At 45.5% G+C, this 21,902-nt stretch overlaps 1 protein-coding gene across 1 annotated transcript in view; it reads right to left on the bottom strand.

The window, feature by feature from the left end:
* The window catches only part of LOC147671992 (axonemal dynein light chain domain-containing protein 1-like), a gene marked incomplete at its 3' end in the record, with an annotated part of 350,388 nt that overhangs the window by 80,461 nt on the left and 248,025 nt on the right, over window positions 1-21,902 (bottom strand). The window contains exon 16 of the mRNA XM_086948070.1: window positions 12,109-12,202. Within this exon, the coding sequence (XP_086804196.1) occupies window positions 12,109-12,202 (94 nt within the window). The remainder of the gene's footprint in view (window positions 1-12,108; window positions 12,203-21,902) is intronic.

Consider the following 21,902-nt stretch of genomic DNA (forward strand, 5'->3'; position numbering starts at 1 on the left):
ACTACCCGAACTGTCTAAATTATCAGGCTTTGATGGCTGGGACACTATAGGCATCTCGCAGCTAGGACATGTGATGTCCGGGACGACTCTCAAGTCCTTTCAGGCCCTCAGTACCGAATTCGATATGCACCAATCTCAATTTTTTCGATATTTACAATTCCGGCATGCGCTGACGCCCAGTATAACCAACCTTGACTCACTCCCTGAATTCAGCCCAATTGAAGCAAAGGTCTTCATGGGTGACCTTGGGGACAAGAAGGTATCACGCATTTACCAGACTATGATCACCCATTGCTCTTCCACCCTTCTTCCACTAAAGGCGACCTTGGAGGCAGATATCGGTCCGTTAGATGAGGATGATTGGCGGGAGGCCTTAGAATCCCCGAGGGGTGCGGCTATAGCGATACGGTTTCGGCTCATACAGTTCAAGATTCTTCATAGGGCCTACTATACCCAAGAGCGACTGTGGAAGGCGGGCCTGATTGGGTCTCCGGAGTGTCTGCGATGTGGGACAGAAGTGGGTACGTTGCTCCACACAGTATGGGCGTGCTCCAAACTGGTTGGCTTCTGGAGGGGTGTATGGGGCTGCCTGTCGGAGGTGCTGGGCTAGTCCCTTCCCCGTACTCACCGTCTGGGCCTATTGCACATCCTGGAAGGGGTTGGCGGTAATATCTATAAGAGACACCTACTCCTCCTGGGGCTGGTGGTAGCCAAAAGAGACATGGCCCGAGCATGGAAGGACGTGAGGCCCCCCCCCTGACTGCATGGAAGGCTGGTATGGACTTCTGTATGGGTCTAGAGAGACCAATCTTTGAGGCACGAGGATGCCCTCGTAAACATTTTAAAATATGGAAGAGGTGGGCAGACTACAGAGGCTTGACACTAGACCCCCCGGCGGAACAAGAGGAGGACCTTTAGCCCCATATGACCCGGCGAAACCCATTCCCACACACATACTAGACACGTCAAGAGCTTACGTTAACACAGTTCGTACACACATGCATGGGGTTAGGGCGGGTCCAGGGAGGGCTCTGGGAGTTGGGTGGGTAGATAACTGAAAAGATGATGGTGGGGTTACTGTTTCCTTGTATCCTTGATTACATTGGTTCCTTGCATAAACGCTCAGACTTATATTGTAATTGTAACAAAAATGTCTGGTGGTATCGTCCTGATTATGGGATGCCACTCTAACTCATATGCTCATCTTTATCAATAAACTTGTTGTGAAAAAAAAAAAGGGCACAACACCTCCACACCAAAGGCCCTTTGTCCCTCCTCTGGGAGCAAGTTCTTACTCATCAAAGGGGGTATTTAGCTGTAGGTGACAGTTGAAGCTCATGCAAATGGGTATCTAGACGGACGAGGCAGAGAAAACATAACTTTCTAAAACTACCTTTTCCAAAATATTTAGTACAAATTTGTATACACCACTGAATTGGCCTTGTAATAAATAGTTCAAAAAGTTCAAAAATTTACTTTTTACCTATTTCCTTGTCGGAGATAAAATTAATAAATGTAATATTGTCTCCCAATGCTTTCCTATGGAACAGCCAACTCTGCTAAAGGGAAAACAGCTTTTAAGGCATTTTCACTGTCAGGACTTGTTTAACATTAAACCTTTACATGTCCTACATGCACTCTGCCTTATGGGTGGCTTATTAACATTTAATAGGAAAGTCTAGGCTCATGAAAAGGGTTATTTTGACAAGTCAAATTTGCAGTTTTAAAACTGCACAGCCAGGCCAAAAATAGTAGGGCTGAAGCTCATTGGTGACATTTATCTTCCAGGCTGTGTACACTTTGCACCATATACTACTCACTTATAGGTAAGTCAAATATGCCAATTAGGTGTATTCCAATTTCATCATGTTGAAAGGGGGAGAACAGACACTTTACTGCTGATTAGAAGGGGTAAAGTGCACAGAGTTATACAGAAAGCAGATATAGTGAAGACAAAAACTTCGGGGTACACCATGCAAAAATGGCACTTTTCAATTACTACCCATTGTAATATAGTCTGCTTCTGCATCACCTTAAATTTGTTTGCTCCAGAGAACCCCACAAGCCTCTGATCATCTCCACCCGATGGTATAATTCATATAAAAGCTCAGCACTCTTTTAGGGTTCAAGCATTATAGCTTGTTCAATATGAAAAGAGGTCAAATTTTTTGTCTGAACGCAGCTCAGGTTCTCAAAACCAGTTTGCCCAGAAAAAAAGGTGGTAAAAGGCAGCTGGGCCGAGAGGGCCTGAAGCTTAGTCATGCAGTGAGCAGATTTTATTGGGACTAGAAAGACTATTTTCAAGGTCAAGAGATATAATAGAAAACTGTGCATAGGCTCGAAAGGGGTCCACATTACAAAAGTGAGAATCACATTTAATTCCCACTGTGGAAGCACAAATGGGTTTTGGTGGAAACATATGTTGTCCCAATTGCCCGTCTAGACAATCAGTGGTGTCTAGGCTTGATCCGATGACAAAATTGGTCATAATCCAGCCATTCTAATTGGTTTGAGTCAAGGAAGTCTGAAAGACTTCTGAAATTGCTAGTAAGATCTCATCCAACCATGTCCCAGTGTGAATGGGTGTAGCGTCCCAGGAGACAGCTGGCGATGACCGACTTCAGGGCAAGGCAAAAACACAACCGAGTATTGTGTGCAGTATCCAGTGCACTGGCATCCTGCATGTTCATATACAAGTTTACCTCATAATGAGGTAGGGCAAATTTGCCTCCCCGGGACCCACATTATTGTCTCCATTTGCCTGACTCTAGTCACGGTCTGAGTCAAAAAGTTGGTGAGTCGGAAAGACTGAACAATGGCGGCAACTCCTGTAGCACCAGAGACATGTTGGGATTTGGCGCTGGAATCAAATTCAGCACTAATGCCGGTGTGGAACCCGAAGTGAATTTGAGGGGCACAATTGTACTGCGGATGGATTAGCAGGCAGTGACCAGATTAGAGACCCCTGTGGATACTCGGGCCCAGAGGCATGCCGCAGGGGGAGCCACAGGTGTGCTGAATATGCTCAGCGTGGTATCCCTAACGGGCTCTGTATCATGCAACAGTAACAACTGACCAGGGAAATCAGGGTGCATCGAGACCAGGGCTGGAATTTCCTCCTCTGTAGAATGGGAGCAAGACCAAGAGGCACAGTGATGCCCTTCCGCCTTCTCTGGTGATTGAGAGTGGGGGTGGTTATAAGATTTACTCGTATAACCATCACGGTTACAATCATTCTAGTTGAAAAGGGAATACTTTGTTGTTGTGCTTGACAGACCCATCCCTTTTCTTAGCATCAGGGTTTCTCCCTTATATTTTTGCATTTTGCCCTAATCCCCCAGCACATCTGGGCGAAAAGCAAACAGAGGCAAAAACACAAGAAGATGTGTGGGGATCAATTAAGAAACATCTAAGGTAGGAAAACATTATATTAGTCCTTCCACTTGGGCGCTAAGTCCCTAGGTGATTTCATTAAAGAATTCAACCACTCACCAAACTTTCCACAATTTTTTCAAACCAATTTTATATGTATTTTTCATGTATTTTTCACACAGTTAAAGACATTACACATAAAACATCAAAACTCGACGTTCAAAGAGCAAATAGCATTCCTAATCCCTTCCTACCCATCTTTTCTATTCCCGGTTGCAGAACAAGACAAATATTTAGGCAATCCGAGGGGAGATAGTCCATTTCACACAAAAATGAGGGATACTTCCATCTCCACTTAGTCCATGTGTTGTATTTATACAATGCTACATATAATTTTCAATTTCTTGGGCACCTCCTCTTCATCAGGTCGACACACTGATTCAGGCCTCATGTAGGAGCAGCACAATCTTAATGAACTATGCGAGAGGCCATCACGGCAAGCCATAACATTTCCAGGTACTTGTGTGAGCACATACTGGAGGGGTTTATGGACAACACAAGGCGCAATACAAGCTCCTGACTGGGTCTTTAATTTTGCCCTTTCAGGTTTCTCTGAGCTGAGCAAGTCTGAAGTCATGCTTGCTTAGCTTCCTTGCGTAACACTGTGAGTGGATTTGTACAGGGTAGAGGTAGACCATCATCTCATGGGACACACTTAGCACGTTATGAGCACATCGGCCAAAATCATGGTTGTTTATTCCGTTTTTTTAGTTCTAGAGCACACGTTTTTGTAGTTCTTGATCGTATAATTGCTGTGGCCAGACACAGAGGAGGAGGGCACTCTTGTTTCTTCTCAGCACGGTAGTGCTTGCAATACACTGAGGTGATATTATCTGTCGGACGTTCTGTCATTTGATTCTTTATTGATATTGAGGGTGAGAAGGTAACACGGATTTTAAGGTGCTTGCATGTTTTCATGCATGAGAGAGATGTGTTTTTTCATTCAAGGAGAGCAGAGTATATAAGACATTGATTTATACAAAAAATGTTGTAGGTGCTCTTTCTTTCTTTTGTTGTCGATGTCCTGATGAGGCCAGAATCAATGGGCCGAAACACGTCGATCAGACGAAGAGGATATAAATACACACAACACATGGACTAAGTGGAGGTGGAAATATCCCTCATTTGTGTGTATTGGACTATCTCCCCTCGGATTGCCTACATATTTGTATTGTTCCGCAACAAGGAATAGAATGGATGAGTAGGAAGGCATTAGGAATGCTTTTTTCTCTTTTAACATCAAGTTTTGATGTTTTATGTGTAATGTCTTTGACTGTTTGAAAATATGCATGAAAAATACATATGAAATTGGTTTGAAAAAATTTGGAAATTTTGGGAGTGGTTGAATTATTTAAAGTAATTACATGGGGACTAGGCGCCCAAGTGGAGGGACTAATATATTGTTTTCCTACCTTAGATTATTGTTTTTTTTTAAAGGGCATCCCTGTCGCGTGCCCCTCCCGAGAATAAAGGATTCCGAGACCCTGCCATTAACAACCACCTGGGCCAGCGGATCCTCATAAAGGAGTTTGACCCAACAGATGAACGCTGGGCCAAAACCGAACTTTGCGAGAGCCGCCCACAAGTATGGCCATTCCACGGTGTCGAAGGCCATTGTGGCATCCAAGGAGACCAAGATGGCCGGCTCACGTAACGACTCTGCTCTCGCGAGGACGCCATGAAGGCGACGCAGATTCAGTGCGGTATTCCGATGAGGAATGAATCCGGACTGGTCCGGGTGTATCAGGTCACCAATCACCTTAATTAGCCGGTTTGCTAGCAGTTTCGCCAAGATCTTAGGTTCGGCATTCAAAAGTGATATCGGTCTGTAAGACCCACATAGGTCCCGGGGTTTCCCGTCTTTATGAATTACAACAATGGACGCAAGTCTCTGGTCTCTGGGAAGGGACCCGACATCTCGCGACTCCAGAAACATCTCACGAAGATACGGCACCATTTTGTTCGGACCAGCTTATACAATTCAATGGGGATGCCGTTCGAGCCTGTAGCTTTTCCCGAGCGGATGGAGCGAATAGCGAGCGCTATTTCATCGTTGGAAAATTCCGCCTCCATAGGCTCTCTGTCAGAATCAGACAAGCAAGGCAATGCGATATCTCTAAGCAATAAATGCGAGTCCACCTCCGGTCTGTCTGAGACTGGCGCATACACGTTTGGAAATGATGTGCGAAACCCTCCACTATCTCCACAGGATCAACCATACGCATTCCATCCGCTCTCTCAATAACAGGCACAACACGGTTCAGTCTTTCCTTCTTGTCCAACTAAGCAATCAACTTCCCCGCTTTATCTCCCACATCATACAGTCGCCCCTGTTGCTCACGACTCATGGCCTTGGCAGCGTCAATCACCAGGGCTCTATAGTCAAACTGTTTAAGGTTTAAAGCATGCAGCTTATCCTGCGTGACCCCAGATTCCAACTCTCCCTTCAAGGCAGCGATTTCAGCCTCCAGTCGTACAACCTCCTCATTCTTACTTTTCTTAGCACAGGCAATCAACGACAGAGTTTGACCCCGGATTACCGTCTTGAAGGCTTCCCATAGCGAAATGGAGGAGGACACCGACCCCACATTTTCAGCAAAATAATGATCAATGGACCTGACCACGCCCGCCCGGGTTTTTAGGATTACGGAGATGCCAGGGATTAATCGGGGCCACTCGACCCCCGGCTCCCAGCTGAACATCAATAGAAAGCCATAGTGGGGAGTGGTCCGAAATACCCCTGGCCAGGTGTCTAACCTCTCTCACCGAGACGGTCTGCGCCGCCGGCATAAGGACATAATCAAGCCTAGCAAGGCTCCTGTGTGCCCCCGAATGAAAAGTGTACTGTGCCAGTCCAGGGTGCATCAGCCTCCAACAATCAACCAGACCCAGTGTATCCAGGAAATTACCCAGCCAAGATTGTGACCTCGCAAGATTCCTAGGGGGGCTGCGATCCTCTCTACCACAGACAACAGAGTTGAAACCTCCACTCACAAGCAAAAACCCTTCAGGGAACCCCAAAACCACCATCCCCAAGTCAGCAAATGTCGTAGTTTGTAAACCTGGCGGAACATACACGGAGAGTATGGAAATCGTCTTCCCCTCCCATCTGCCAATAATAGCGGCATGCCGTCCCCTATCATCTAGGATAGTATCATCCACTTCCAAGGGGAGGGAGTTCCTAACAAGGACACCAGCCCCCCTCGACCCAGTGGTGAAGTGTGCGACTAGACGATAACCTCGCCTATTCATTGCGTGGCATGTGTTCCCTATCAAGTGAGTTTCCTGTAATAAAACTATATCAGGGAAAAGACGTTTCAAAAACTGTTGCCATATCCCCCCTTTTATCATGTCTCCCAACCCATTGACATTCCAACTTAATACCCTCAACCCCCTACCCCCATCCCAGGAATGAAGGCGGATTCCCCCTAACAGCGAAAAGGACATGAAAGCCAAAATATGCAAAGATACATTGCCTCTAAAACAATACAAAACAAAGCTAAGTTCCCCCCACCACCCCCAAGAAAACCCCGGAACACATCCCCCCACCCTGCACCCCTGCGATAGTCCAAAAAACCACCCCAACTTGCAGTGTGCCTGTCGCCCTAACCTGAAACTAGTCTACAAAAAGAGAGAAAAACACCCCGGGAGGAGGAAGAGTCCTGTCTTCCCTGCCGCCTCTGGGTATATACCATTATATTTACAAACACAAAAAGTCAACAAACCTCTGCTGCAAAGTCCATGTACTGCACACGCCGGTCATCACTCACTCCTCTTGTTCCAATGGGCCACCATCTGCGCCTCCAGATTGCTCAGTGCGGTCTCGATGCGTCGGTAGAGTATCCAGCCAGTCACTAACGACCTCAGGCCGATCAAAAAAGAGCAATCGTTCATTGTATTCAATGCGTAGTCGGGCAGGGAAGAGCATAGCGTATTTCAAGCCCATGTCTCTCAATCTCCGTTTCACCCCCATAAATCCCAACCTCTGCTTCTGTACAGATTGGGTGAAGTCTGGGTAGTAGCTGACAGTCACATTCTCGAATTTCGTGGGGCCATTGGCCCTCGAGGCTTGCAGGATGGCGTCTCTATCCCTGAAATTGAAAATTCTGGCTATTATGGGCCGTGGCGGGGCCCCTGGTTTGTGTTTCCCGCCTGGAACTCTGTGGGCACGCTCCACCGCAAAAAAGTTACTGAGGCCCTTAGGGGCGAGATGATTCAGTATCAGGTCCTCCACAAGGAGATCCGTCGTCAATTCAGTGGACTTCTCCAGAACCCCAATGATACGTACATTGTTGCGCCTCGATCGGCTTTCGAAGTCATCCAGCCGTCGGGCAAACAAATCATTCGAAGTTCTTAGATTACGAACCTCGGTTTGGAGGTCGGACATGTCGGTTGTGAGACTGGCGGTCTTGATATCCAGAGACTTGACCCGTTCATTGGTCTTCACCAGATCAGTTCTGATCAAGTTGACATCAATGGCCACTGTGTCAAGCTTTAAGGCCAATGTCTCGTATTGCTGGCCCATGGATGTTTTCATGCTCGCAATGGCGCCCATTACGTCTCTTAAAGTCAACTCCTCCGTCACTGGGGAGCCATCTCCAAGCTCGTCCGAGGTTTTAACAATACCACTGGGGGATCCTTAGGGCGAGTGCAGCGATCCATTGATATTGGATTGAATGGCACCCCCTCGGTGCGTGGTCTTGGTCGTCCGCCTCTCACTTTCAGGCTTGTTTGCCATGTTGAGCGACGAGCCCCGAAGGGGCCTTTGGGACCTGGTGTAAATGGCTCCTCGCGAATCAAACTGAGAAAAGTCAGAAGACGAGGCGCATTGTACAATCGTACAATCCAATTAGACCATGGGCCAACAAAGTCAGAGGGCAGCCGGTTTCAGTAAACAAGAACCAGAAAACGAAACTGAAAGTACGTCAGGGGCATCAGTCGACTTCCACTAGCCGTTGTTGTTCAATTGCCTCCAGGGTATCTCGGGGACTCGCGTCCCGGGCTGCTCCTCGGTGTAGGCCTTCAACTATCGGAGTAGAGGAAGTCCGGTTCCCCGCATCCAAATCGATTCCTGAAAAGAGCTTTTATGTCAGCAGGGTCATGTCCGTAATAACCCGTCGTCTGTATCAGGATTCGTGGCAGGATATATGCGGGAGGCGGCGAGGGTCCTGGAGCCCTTTGCTCACGCGACCATCTTGGATGCGCGCTAAGCTCCTCCTCCCTTAGATTATTCTTGATTGATCCCCACACATCTTCTTGTGTTTTTGCCTCTTTTGGTCTGGTGTCGGCCGCCTCAGGTTTTCAAAGAGCCATGGAGAAAGTACTGCACGGTCTGCCTGGTGTCTGTGTATACCAAGATGACATACTCGTTTATGGGTGTGATGAATTTGAACATGGTCAGGCGGGAGCTAGACAGGTTAAATTCACATATTCTCACCATCAAGTGGGAAAAATGTAAGTTTGGACTCAGTGAAACAGACTACTTAGGGCATTCTATAACAGCTGATGGTCTGGTGCCCAAAGCAGAACTAGCCGATACAATTAAGAATTTAGTCTCACAGTCGTCCAAAGCGGAACTCTTCAGTTTTCTGGGGATGGCAGAGTACTACAATAAGTTCATAAAAGATTTTGCAGAGGGTTCCTTTAACATGAGGAATTTATTGAAAAAGATAGTTAAGTTTGAGTGGAGGGTGGAGTGTTAAAGTGAATTCGACTAAGTCAAGACAAAACTCTCTCAGGCACCCAAACTTCGCAACTTTGATCCTAGAAAACCCTCTACCTGAAGCAAGTCTCAAAGGTCTGAGTGCTGTTTTATATCAAGGTGGTCCTGGTCTAGAAAACACCATTATGTTTATTTCTATGAGTCTCAGAGAGGCTTAGTGTAGGTATTGCAGTCCATTGGGCTATCAAGAAGTTGAAGACATTTTTGTGGGGCACTTCCTTCTTGATCGAGACAGATCACAAACTGTTATGTGAGGTTTTTTACCAGTATAGGCAATGACTTTATTTCACCAAGAATTTCTAAATAGGTAATGAGTCTGCAAGCATAAGACTTTTATGTGAAATACATTCCTGGTTCTGTGAATTTTGTGGCTGATACACTTTCCAGATTAGTGCCTGTAAAGAGTTTAGATTCACAAAGGGAAGGTGAACAGAGCGAACCAAGATTCAATAAATCCTCTGATTTTGTTTGTGAGATTGAGTATGAGACTATTTCACAGAAACGATGGCTGGATGCTTGTCGGGAAGATGAGATTCTCCAGATCATTATGGAGCTCATTTGTGCTGGATGGTGTAACAAGGAACAACGTGGTTCATCTTGTAAAAAGTTTTGGTGTGTAAGGGACCAGGTATCCTCTGGTGAAGGCATGTTGTTGAGAGGCCATAGGCTAGTTCCCCCGGTTATTTTACGCAAAGAACTAATGGAACAAGCTCATAAATCTCATTCGGGCATTTCCAAAACTAAAGAGAGATTACGGTCCACCTATTGGTGGCCTTGAATGGATCGCCAGGTCGAACGTTTGGTAAGAGATTGTGTGCAATGCTAACTGAATGAAAAAAAGTATGAGAACTAGAACTCAACCCATGGTGGTTAGAACACGCCCGATTGGTCCTTGGAAGGACATTGCCTTGGACATTTTAGGTCCTGTAGGAGGTCATGGCTCTGGATACTTATATCATTGTTGTGATGGAGGTTTTCCCCAGGTGGCCTGAAGTTAGTTTCTCCAGGGTTGTAGACACTAAAACAGTAATCAATTTTCTAAAAGAATTATTTAGTAGAGAAGGATTGCCTGAAACAATCTTGACGGACAATGGGGTACAGCTTGTGTCAAAAGAAATGGAGGATTTTCTTCTGGGGCGTGGGGTTATGCATACAAATTGTGCCCTCTAGCATCCACAGTCCAATGGGACTGTAGAAAGATTTAATTGTGTTCTTAAGGAGACTATTTCATTGGCTAAGAGCAACTGTCTCAACTGGAAGGAGGGGTTTTCAAAAAGGGCCTGTGTTTAGAGATTTTCTCTTCACACGACAACTGGAAAATCCCCTTTTCTCCTGTTTCATGGAAGGCAACCTGATACTTTCTTGGAACCTCCTGGGGTTCATAAATTTCTTTCTGACAAACGTCATGGCTCTGACACGGAAGACTGGAAACAAAGAGAAGATAAGAGGGGTTTGAATAGCAAAGTGCAGTATGATTTGAGAAATGCTGTCAAAAACACAAAGGTTGCTGTCTGTGACTATGTTATTAAATAACCTGGAACGTGTGCTACTGGGTCCAAGTTTTCTAAACCCTTGAAGGTTATTAAAATCTTTAAGAATGCTGTCAAAACGTCTGATCATAGGGTGTGGAATCTTGGTACGGTTGTTATCTCTCGGAGGAGATCAGAGTGAGGAACCTGTGCCCCTCTGTACTTGGATGGCTATGTTGTGTAAACTTTCATGTGTGGTTGGCTGTAGAATGTTATATTTAAAACTGATCTTGGGCAGAGCCTGTTGGGTGGCTGAGCTGCCCTTTCTGTCATGTATCTAAATAAACCTTTTTAACAAAACTTCAAGATCTGCATTTCTTCTTAAAGGAGTTTACCAACTTTTATACAGTATGTGCATAACGTGCCCTGCATTCTAAATAAGGCTCCCTGTTTTCTGTTTTTACTAATTTTTACACATAAATACAGACAGAAAACAAAGTGTTTTCTCTCTGCATTTATTTTTAAAAGTGGATAAATACAGACAATCTGGCTGCTTTTAAATGACTCTCTGTGCTGTTTTTATTAAATTATAGCCTAACAGCTGAGCAGATTAACAGCATCTGAAATTAAAAAACAGGATGACATTTCGTTAAATAACTGCATATGTCAATATACATTTGTGGTATAATGCTAGCATTTACCACAGGATGTATTGTAATGTAATATTTGGGAACTTAAATAGCTAAAACACGACCGACATCAAAGTATGAGTGTGGGTCTATCAATTAAATAAATATGGAAATGTACACTTTTACAACTTCATTTATACGCAAAACATAAAATAAGTATGGATAAATACAGATAAAATGACGAAAAAACAAATATGGATAAATACAGACAGAAATGTTAAAAAAATAAACACAGTAATACCGGGTGCCCTAACTATAAATTACAGTTTGCATGAGCAAACCTGATCACTAGTCACATAATGATGTACCACAGCTGGTGCAAGGACTCTTGCTGCATAAGGCAAAGGGCAATGCTAGGGTCATCATGATGTGCCCCCTGACAGGGCTCACCTTCTCCGCTCTAATAGCTACAATAGGGCAGCTAATTATTTTTCTAAAAAGAATACTATCAAAGTTCTGTTTCTGCAATGGTATCCCTTCTGTTGGCAATTTAGGCTGGTACCTTTACTGCTTAATGAATTTGGCTCTCAGTGCTCCCGAACGTGGCATCACTCTTTAATGCTTGATCTTTGGGGACAATGCTATTACCCCACATCACCAGGGCTTCCCACCCGCTGGATCATCATCGGGTGCACCACCACCTCCTAGCACTATGGCACTCATCTGTTGTTCTATGAGTTATACTGGACATTAGATATCATTATGTCACACTATATGATAGAAGAGCAGAAACATCTAGCTGACCCATAATGTTTGCCCATCTACACATCACTACAGTAGCACCAGCTGCGTGTACCTCCTGAGTGAGGTGCAAATCATCCTTCTCTGCGCCGCTGGTCATTGCCAAGTTCCAGTGTTGAAGCAACTTAAAGACATCTGCAGGAACCACACTGAAGGAGAATAAGAAACCCATATGTTATGAATATAGAGGTAATTACACTGCAGAAATCACTGTAAGAAGTGAAACAGACAAAAGAGACACAAAAGAAACCATACGGGGGTCATTTCAGAGATATTACAGGCATCAGATCAAACAAAATGAGTTATCACAGGGGGTACATCACAGGGAGAGAACCTCAGAGACCAAAAAGAATTCACACACATCAGCTCCAAAGGGAGATCACACACAGAACAGAACTCATATGACAGAGACATTGTAAACTCCAAATAAATGACATCAGATATAGAAATGTAAATGTTTTGTACTTGTATAGCACACAGCTACCCGGACCGGGTTTCCCGGCGCTTGTACACATACCGCTAAGGAACCCTTCCTGGCTTTTCCCTGTGGAATGTCCACTTCTGGGCATCCCCAAGCTTAAGCCAGGCATCCCAGCGCTGTTGGGGCCGTTGTGGAGATTAAGCAAGCTATTGCAGAGAGTTGCAGCGTGGGACCCATGATTAGAATAGGCACCGAGGCGAGAAATCAGGTCAGAGGAATTTAGAGCTCAAGACCCCGCCAAGGCCAGCCGAGGCGAGAATTAAACCCTGGTCCCGGGCCAGACCTCTGCATCAGGGTCTGAAGCTTTAACCATTGAGCCACACTTCTCCTACATGGTATCACACAAAAGTTGAAAAACCATTAGGTATATTAGTCTGGGAAAAACAGGGGCATCACAGAAACCACAAGGACATCAAATAAACCATATGTATATCACAACCAAGCACAAGAAATCCAAATATAGGAAATAACAGATTGAACTAATAATACCTCTGAGACCATAGAGAGGGCATACCCGGAACCATACAGTCACAGAGGTCAGAAAGTGGCATCCAACGTGTTTTGGAAGGGACAACCTGAGCTTTATGTAAACAAAAAGTAATTTTTGTACCAATAAGTGATGCCTCTTCCATATTACAGATGACTGGAATTGTATTCCAGTAATACAAATCTGGTGTTTGGTTCATGGTACATTCTAGATTAAAAGGGATAACAGTAGGACACTTATTGGAACTGAATCTACAATTTCTCTCTTCCTTAGGATGAATAAGAAAAACAGATTGAGGAGAAGGTTTAAGAAGCACTGCCTTTTGTAGAGTTTTTATGACTTCTGTGATCTACAGTAACTACACATTATTGTTATCTTTTAACAGCGTTACCAATGGCTAATTGCTTACAACAGGTCCTATAGGTGAAAGTGGGGGTAGGTAATAAAGGAAATGGAAATTAAGTTTGTTAACAAGCTTCAGCAGGAGAAAAATAGAGCTTGTAGCCTCAGTCCTAATCTTAACCTTACAAACATACAATTAAGGCTGCTGTCCCCATCTGCTTATTCTGCTTGTGTCATATTCTTGGGTGAACTCAGAATGCAGTCAAACAGCAGTAGCTAATGTATCATTCCAGAGAAATTGATTTGCCGAGTCCATATCACTATTCCACAGATTGCTACATGAATGTCATCCTTATGTTGTAGGTTAGACGAATATGGCCAGGTTTCTTTCCTTGGTTCTCATTTTGCATCTGTGGGAGATATTTACAACTTTCCTCTAATTCATTCACCAATCCAATCTAACCTTTGGTACTGATCATTGAACAGTAGCATCAACTACTGAAAGACATCTGGTATAGCTTAGCGTCATCATAAGCTCTCCTATAATAATTTCATTTAACTTAGTTTACTGCTCAATATTACAGAATGGTACATACAATAATAGGTTGAAAATCTGTAGGTCTCATAAAATGATTTCTATAATTTCTGTAGAGATGGAATCTTCAAGTAATGTGAAGAATATGGGCTAGGAGCTTTCCTTAGAAGCTTCATGAATGACTCTTAAAAGACAAGTCGCGGGCTGTGGCTTGGAACGTCAAGATGGCAGTTGCACTCTAAGAGTGCAACCGCTCCCATCCTCATGCCATCAGTGACTCCTGCTCTCCTCTATCGGTCCTGCTGCTGCCCATGAGCTGGCTCCGTGTGCAGCGAGGGTTCGGATGACACCGGGTTCCCGTGTAGCAGCCATACTCCTGTGAGTTGACATATGCTGGATCTCTCCTGCTATTTCGGAATATTAGAATTACTTTTGGAAGCTTAAGGGGCCCCATTACTCCTCCTTAGGGACCACCCTACAGGTTTTGTGAATAGGATTGAATCCTTACAATTCGGACAACACAATCAATATTTATTGTCTAGGGTCCAACCACGGTTGTCTCTATATCTTGATGAAGACCCGCATGCGGAGGTAGAAATTACCCTCATTGCGCAAGACGGGTCGAAATGTTGACAATCTTTTCTTTTGGCCTGGAATACAACTCATTGGCACTGATACAATTTAGGATGATGCATTTCTGAATATATGGTATCATTCTCAAAAGAGGCCATCAAAGGAATAGACTATTTCATTGATACTGTATACAGGCCTAACATTGGTTCGGTTAATCAATAACTCAGTCCAAAATATATTATATATAATAAATCGTGTATTTTTGTTTTTCATTTTTTCCTGATTCCTCTCTTATCCTTTTTTCATTCACAATGCACATGAGCACTTTCTTTTCACTCTCTTTATGACAACCGTCTACTGTCAAAATGACTTATTGAATATGTTTTGTTCATAAAGATTATATAAACAAAGATTTTTTCTATCTAAAACTGTTGTCTTTGGTCTTTCTCTCTGCAATATTACTCGATGCACAAAATAATTTTCTAATAAACTTTTGGATTGAATGTTCTAGTCCTTTGCGCTGTTTGTGGGCATAAAAAGATACGTCAGGACCAACTGTTGTTTTGACTCACTTCCAACATGGCAGGATCTGTGTGGCTGAGTCTTCAGTAAGCCCAGCACTAACTTGGGCCCATGACGGTAAGATACAACATTTTTGGGACCTCCCCTACTAAATCCTGCTGTGGCCTCCTGATCGCCCTTTCGCTGCGGACCAGAGCAGTAGTGCCCTGAACGGCTGGAATCCGGGCCCCACTTGATGGTGTCTGGGTACAAAAGGCTTGGCCGCCAGGCCCCTCGATCAGCTGGGCCCAAATAGGTGGCATCACAGCATACCCAGGTGAGCGGTGGGGCTCCCTACCCGAACATGTGGCCCATGGGCCTTTTGGAACATGCCTGGCTCTGGTATGCCCGGGCCCTGCCTCCAAGCTGCCTGTCCTCGGCGCCTGCTCCTGGCGGCCTAGTTCCCTCCAGTGGCTAGGAGGCTTTGGTGCTGCTCCCTCCCTCTCTGCCTGGAGCTTGGGGTTGCCACCCCTTCGAAGCAGACCTACCTGTTGGCGAGGCGCGCCCTCGTCTTTCACATTTATTATTGACCCCAGGGACCAAGCTGTTGCAGGGCCACCCGCCGCGATGCAGGTCTTGGATAAATGCTCAATGGCTCCCTACCTCCTTGAAAGCAGCACCACAATGCCAGTTAAATCTTGACTAGTTGACCCACCGGTAGCAGTTTCATGCTCTGTGGCATAAGCCCGGCGTGATTACACTCTGACGCTGGGAATATTTGTGTACTCCCCTCTCTGTGCGTGCCACAGTGTGGTCCTGCCTATTCCATGCACTCTGCCCTCCCACCTGTTGTGGAATATGGATCGTGCCACTCTTCTGTGCCGGGCTGGTTCCCTTCTTGGTGATAATGGCATTGAACTATCTGGCCAGACCCGGCGCCATGGTCTCGGGCCCAGCTGCAGCGCAGGAGGGATGTGTCCTATGAGGTGGGCACTGGTGGGGCCCAGTGTGGTGGGGCCTGGCCCACCATTACTTCTAACACCCTCCCCTGCATGGGCTACATCATTCCAGTTTTCGTCCATTTCTCCACATCCGCACAACACACTCTACCCTCCTGGACTGAGGCATTAATCCTCCTGGTGTCACTTAACCCAGCTTGTGCAATCACCTGGTCCGTCTTTAACCTGGTGGAGGACCTGCAAGTCTCTTCCACCTCGCCTCCTGCAAAAGTTGCTGGTCCCGTGTCACTCCAGCTGTCCTAATCTCCTTGGCCTGAGGGAGGTGCACTAATCCCTAGGGCCTGGTTGTTCATGCTGCTGCGGCAATGTGGCAATCAGGCCGGGTTACCTACTAAGGGATTAAAGCGTGGTCATGTGCCCTCCACCAACATGGGCAAAGATAAACCTGCCCGCCTAGTGACCTCCTAGACCCGCATGGACCAGCTTACTGTCGAACCTGACCAGAGTGGGGGTGCCAGTGCTGAAAAGACAACCTCATCAGTCAGTGACCTTGCCAGGATCCTTAAAGCTATTCAATCCTCCCAGACTGCTGTGGAAACCAAGATCTTCAAGCTGCGGGTGGATGTTGCCCTGCCTGGATCTGCACAATGCTACAACTAGAAACGCGGAGGGTGAATTCCACCTGCCTACAGTGGAAGATGGCATTACTACTCCTAAATCTTCTCACGCATACAGCAGGACTGAACCGTTGAGTCGAAGAAGCTGAAACCTGCTCTAGGGGCAATAATGTACCTGTAGTTGGTGTTCTAGAGGGCAGTGAACCACAACAAGTCACAGAATATCTTGAAACCTGGATCAAAGCCTGGATGCCCAGGGATTAACTGCCCCCCTGGTTCGCAACAGAGAAGGCACACAGGGCACTAAACCGCCTCTGGGAGCATCCCCATGGCCATTGATCACCAGAATTCTTCACTTCAGGAATAGGGATGCAATCTTGAGAGAAGCCCAATCTCGCCTTGACCTCCACTGCGGTGACACCAAGGTTATCCTCTTTCCTGATTATAACAAGTAGGTTAAGCAGCAGCTCTATTTTTACTTGCCTGTCAAGCAAAATGCTCTGGACGCTTGGCCTCAATATAGCCTCCTGTTCCCAGGCAGGCTCCGAGTGGTTCAAGCAAACAGGTCCCACTTTTTCGACACTCCAGAATCTGCTTGGACATGGTTCACAGAGAGCCTGATTCACTGACCTGGCGGGGCCTCCTCCAGCGGAACCGGATTCACCCTCTCTGTCCCCCGAGATGTGGGACCGTCTCCTTCCCCGACGCACTCTCTCCAGGCCTCTGATGCTGTGAGGCACCAGATGAATGAAGGGGACTTTCTGGCTGCCTCTTACTCCTTCCTTGCCGGACTGTCAGCGGACATAGATTTATCACAGAGTCCTGCAATATGATTTCCTAATCACTCTTTGTTTTAGGACACTGAGACATTCCCTTTTGAAATTTGAAAATTATGTTCTCCTTATGGCCACCATCTATCCTGCTCTAAGGAGGGGTCCACTACTCCATTCCCATTTTCAAGCTGTTTTGTGCTTCTGTTTTCTTTTCCATGTGACAGATACTTCTGGGGTAGAAGTATGGGATCGGGATTCAGTAATAAGTCATTTCGTTAAACGTTTTGAACTGTTTGTGTACTTGTTTGTTTTCTATTGCACTAAGGCACACATCTATTCCATACTTCAAGCAGCATGAATCAGTAATGTGGCCCATTGTCACACACTATGGGCATGCACATGGGCTGCCTTACGTGGCGGAGTGCGACACCCCCACTCGTTCTACCCACACACAAACCTTTTTCCTCAGGTCTGGAATCCCTACGAGTTCTGTCCTGGAACATTAATTGACTTCTAGACTGCGTGAAACACACTGCAGACCCAGATTTCGCACATCAACACCTTCCTTAGGTTCTGATGCTTTAGGAGACCCACCTTGTGGACTTAGGAATAGTTAATTTACTATTCCAACTCCAGTGTGTGCAACAGTAGGGAAGGTGTTGGAATAGTACATTATACTATTCCCTAGTTTACGGCGCCCCTCCCCCCCTACAGAAAGTAGTTGTAACAACTTGCTTTGTAAACGTATGCAATGTAACATGGCAGTTGTTGTAACGACCACGTTGTAATGGCATGCGATGTAACGCATGCAATGTGAAGGTTGTTTCCCCTCCTCCAGTGTTACAAGGAGGCCTCTGTCCTCCGGGTAAATTCTCCTGAATTGGTGTTAGTGCCTCTGGCTCCGACCCAGGACTACTTTGGTTGGCAAGATAATATCTCTGTATGCTGCCTTAGTTTTAAATACCTGGGTGTCTGGGTGGGTCATTAGTCGTAAGCAAGAAGTCCCCTTTGGGTAAACTTACAATAGCATCTGCGCTTATAAACACAACATTCAATTCAACAAAAATAGAGCAAGGAAAATAGCATCTATGCTAATAAACACAACATTCAATTAAAAAATGGAGCAAGTAGTGAAATACAAAAATATTAATAGTAGTAATGGCTTCATAAAAAGTGTACAGTTTATTTCAATATATATTAAAAAACACAGTATACAATGTTAAAAAATTAATACAATAATTCACATAGGAAATTGCAACACAAAGTGGGAAACCGAAATAAGGAAAATAGTTCCTATAACGATGAGGCAGCTTTATTAGTCCAAAACGCAACCATACTGCACAACTCGTAATAATATCATAGTTGGAGTAGTTGTTTCATAAACTTAACGTATCGTGACTCAGAGATTGAATCGACGCGTTTCGGTGGGCATGTATATAGAGAGCCAAAACCTTCTTCAGGATTAAAAATATGAATCCCACATCCAAATTACTTATCTAATATGGGGTCGCCGAAAGACCTCCAAACTTCCAAACTGTATTCACGATACCATGTAATGGTTATCTTTATCGGGCTTATAGCTCACGTACGCTGCTCAGATGAGTCCGTAGGTGTGACCATACATTAATTGGATCACCAAAATCTTGCTGCTATATTCTTGAAGAGCAGAGATGTGCTCAACGTGCCGTTAGCCGTTCGATTTTAGTTAATGGGGAATGCTGTGGGTCACGGTGTAATCCCAATCCCTCATAAAGAGCAAGACCGCCCGCAGTCTGCTTAGTTTCCGAAACCGGGTAGTCGGGACAGGCGCCCCAAACAATGTCTGGGTGGTTCTCCACCCTGAGCTTACCTGGTCCCTCAACCTTGGACCTCTGAGGCAGGAGGCTAAGGAAGACCTTGCCAAATGGCAATTCCCTCCACTGAATGTGAGGGGCTGTATAGCCTACTATAAGACGATGATCTTGCCAAGATTTCTTTATGTCTTTCTAAATCTCCTGATATCATTACCTCAGACATGGTTCTGTGCTCCTGATAGGGTTGCGACCTCCTTTTTGTGGCACGGCTCCAGACCTCGCCTCACTCTTGTCCATTGCCAGCGTGCTCCATATGACGGTGGATTAGGTATGGCCAATTTATATTGTTATTACCTTACCTCTCAACTCCTGGTGATACACAACTGGTTTAACAGAGGTTGGTCGGACCCTACTTACAGACTGGAACTATCACTTTTGGGGTTCGCTCGAATTATAGCTATGCTCTACGGTTCCCTTGTCCCCTACGTCGCTCCCCCAGTGACCAGGGTAGTTTTCCTCACCTGGAGGGCTACACTCTGCCGCACTCATTGGGAAATAACACTTATGCAACAAATGCCCCTCTGGCAAGGCACCTGGCAGCAGGAGATGGCGTCGCTACAAGGTTTTGGGAAATCTGACCTCAATGGCATCTTGCCCCTGGGTAGCGTGTGGTCAGGGTCACACACACGGTCCTTTCATCAAGAACTACAGAATACCTATGCACTCACCTCTACACAATTCCACAAATATCTCCAATTGCAACACCCACTAGGCTTTCATGTGCTAGCTTGACATGCGCGTGCATGCACACACTCTTATTCATTCAGTGATGTTTTTTGTGGGCTTATCATTGATGTCACCAATAAAGTAATTTGAGTGGCCATCAGTGATGTTATGACTGAGGCAATGAGCAGGGGATGGGGGGCTGATTTATGGTTTGCCAAACTACCATAACTGGGCAATTTCAGGATATATTTAGTTTGGTTTTATAACTGTAACATCAATTATCTGTTTTTTATTATTTTAAGAAATTCTCTTTTTTTCAAACGTGCTAGTCTCTGAAATTCTTAACATGTTTTTTAGATAATATTTAAGCCTGCTTGAGGATATACTACATCCATCACCCAAGTTCTTATATTCCACTATTTCAAATGATCTGTGTGACCAATCAAACATGAGCACAGCACAATGTGTGGCCAATACACATTGCTCTTCACATTTGGCCTCTGCAGCAGGGGTTGGTCTGCGCCGCAACACCCGGTTGCTCACCCCCTATTACATGGGGGTTGGCTACAAAGTCTGACCTGTTACCAAGCCCTATCCCTGCACCCAGCCATGTGGCTAACCCCCACTGTGTACAGCCTTTAGCTATGGTCAGCATAAGTTGGACTCAGTGCCTGGGCTGCAACCAGGTCCTGGGCACAACCTAGCATATGACCAACCACTCCTGAGCATGTCTTTTGGCGGTGCACACCAGGCGTTGCCCTCTGGGCTTGGCCTTTGGCACAGGCCTGCACCATGGGCGGCTCTTCCGTTTAAGCGGAGGAGAGTTGCCCCACTGAAATGTCCTCAGACAAAAATAAAATGGTAATGAAGTTAATTAATTACCATTTTAATGTTCTTCACCCTGTCCCGAACAGAGCGTCACAACGGGGGCGGGGCTGCTGCTGACTGGCAGCAGGAGAGAGAGCAGGGCACTTTAAGTTTAAAGTGTGAATGTCTTTTTGGTCGGGCGTCTTGCGTCCGCCAGGCACGCATACACACTTTAAACCTCTCTAAACCAGCTGTCTCAAGACAGCTAGGCTAGAGAAAGCCAAAGCCTCCAGAGGGCTGTGGGGTGCTGAGTGAGGCCGCTACCACCAATCCTAGGGCTACTCTCAGGCTGCTGAGAGCAGCGCTAGGATTAGTTTGGGAGTTTGTAGCCTGCCTGCCTGCCTTGAGGAAGGAAAACCATGGAGGAGGACGTCGGGTTGCACTAGCAGGTACATTTATAAAAAACATTTTTATTTAAATGCATCATCCGCCCTACCACCCTCTGCACATGCCGGAAGTAACTGGTCTGCACCAACCCTACAGTGCGACTAACCTCCCTCTCTGCACAGCCTGTGATGGTGCAAAGCAAGGTTGCTTGTAGAAACTACTGCTAAACTCTGTACCCTACCTACCATGCACTACACCATAACATATGTCCACTATGCAGCAGGAAGGCAAGTGTAGATGCTTGATTTTTTGTTTGAATAACGGACCTTGAGCCAGTTCTGTGACTCCAGATAAGCTGTGCATGGTTAAAACTATGCACAGCATACCCTGAAGCAGGCCCTGCAGTCACTAGTTTTTTAAAATTTGGCTGTAACTTTTCACCCTGTGGACGGATTTGCACAACACTTGGATGGATAAGAACGAATTTTGATAGTCCACTATCTTAGTTAGCTAAGGTTGGACATATAATGTGTTGGTTCGTTCAGAGGAGCACAGTTAAGCATGGAAGAGGTGGAAAAAAGGGGTTTCCCATTTTAACTCTGAAAGGAAATTTTGCTTCAGCCTACAGAAGGAACAAATGAATGGGTGTATGGCAAATTGTGCATGAAAGTAGAACTTTATCCATAAAGTGTGTTTTCGCTGGTCTGGCGTAAATTCATTCACTCGTTTTTGAGATATTAGCATTTACGAAAGGTCCCAGCAAGTTTAGAAGTGTTAACACTTTTGTATATCTCGGCATGGCAATCAAAATTTGAATTTTTCAACAATTGTGAATGTTGGGAGAAGGGTCTTAACATTTTTTTGCCTG

The sequence above is a fragment of the Lissotriton vulgaris genome, unplaced genomic scaffold, assembly GCF_964263255.1.
Source record: "Lissotriton vulgaris unplaced genomic scaffold, aLisVul1.2 SCAFFOLD_2464, whole genome shotgun sequence".
Lineage (NCBI taxonomy): Eukaryota > Metazoa > Chordata > Amphibia > Caudata > Salamandridae > Lissotriton > Lissotriton vulgaris.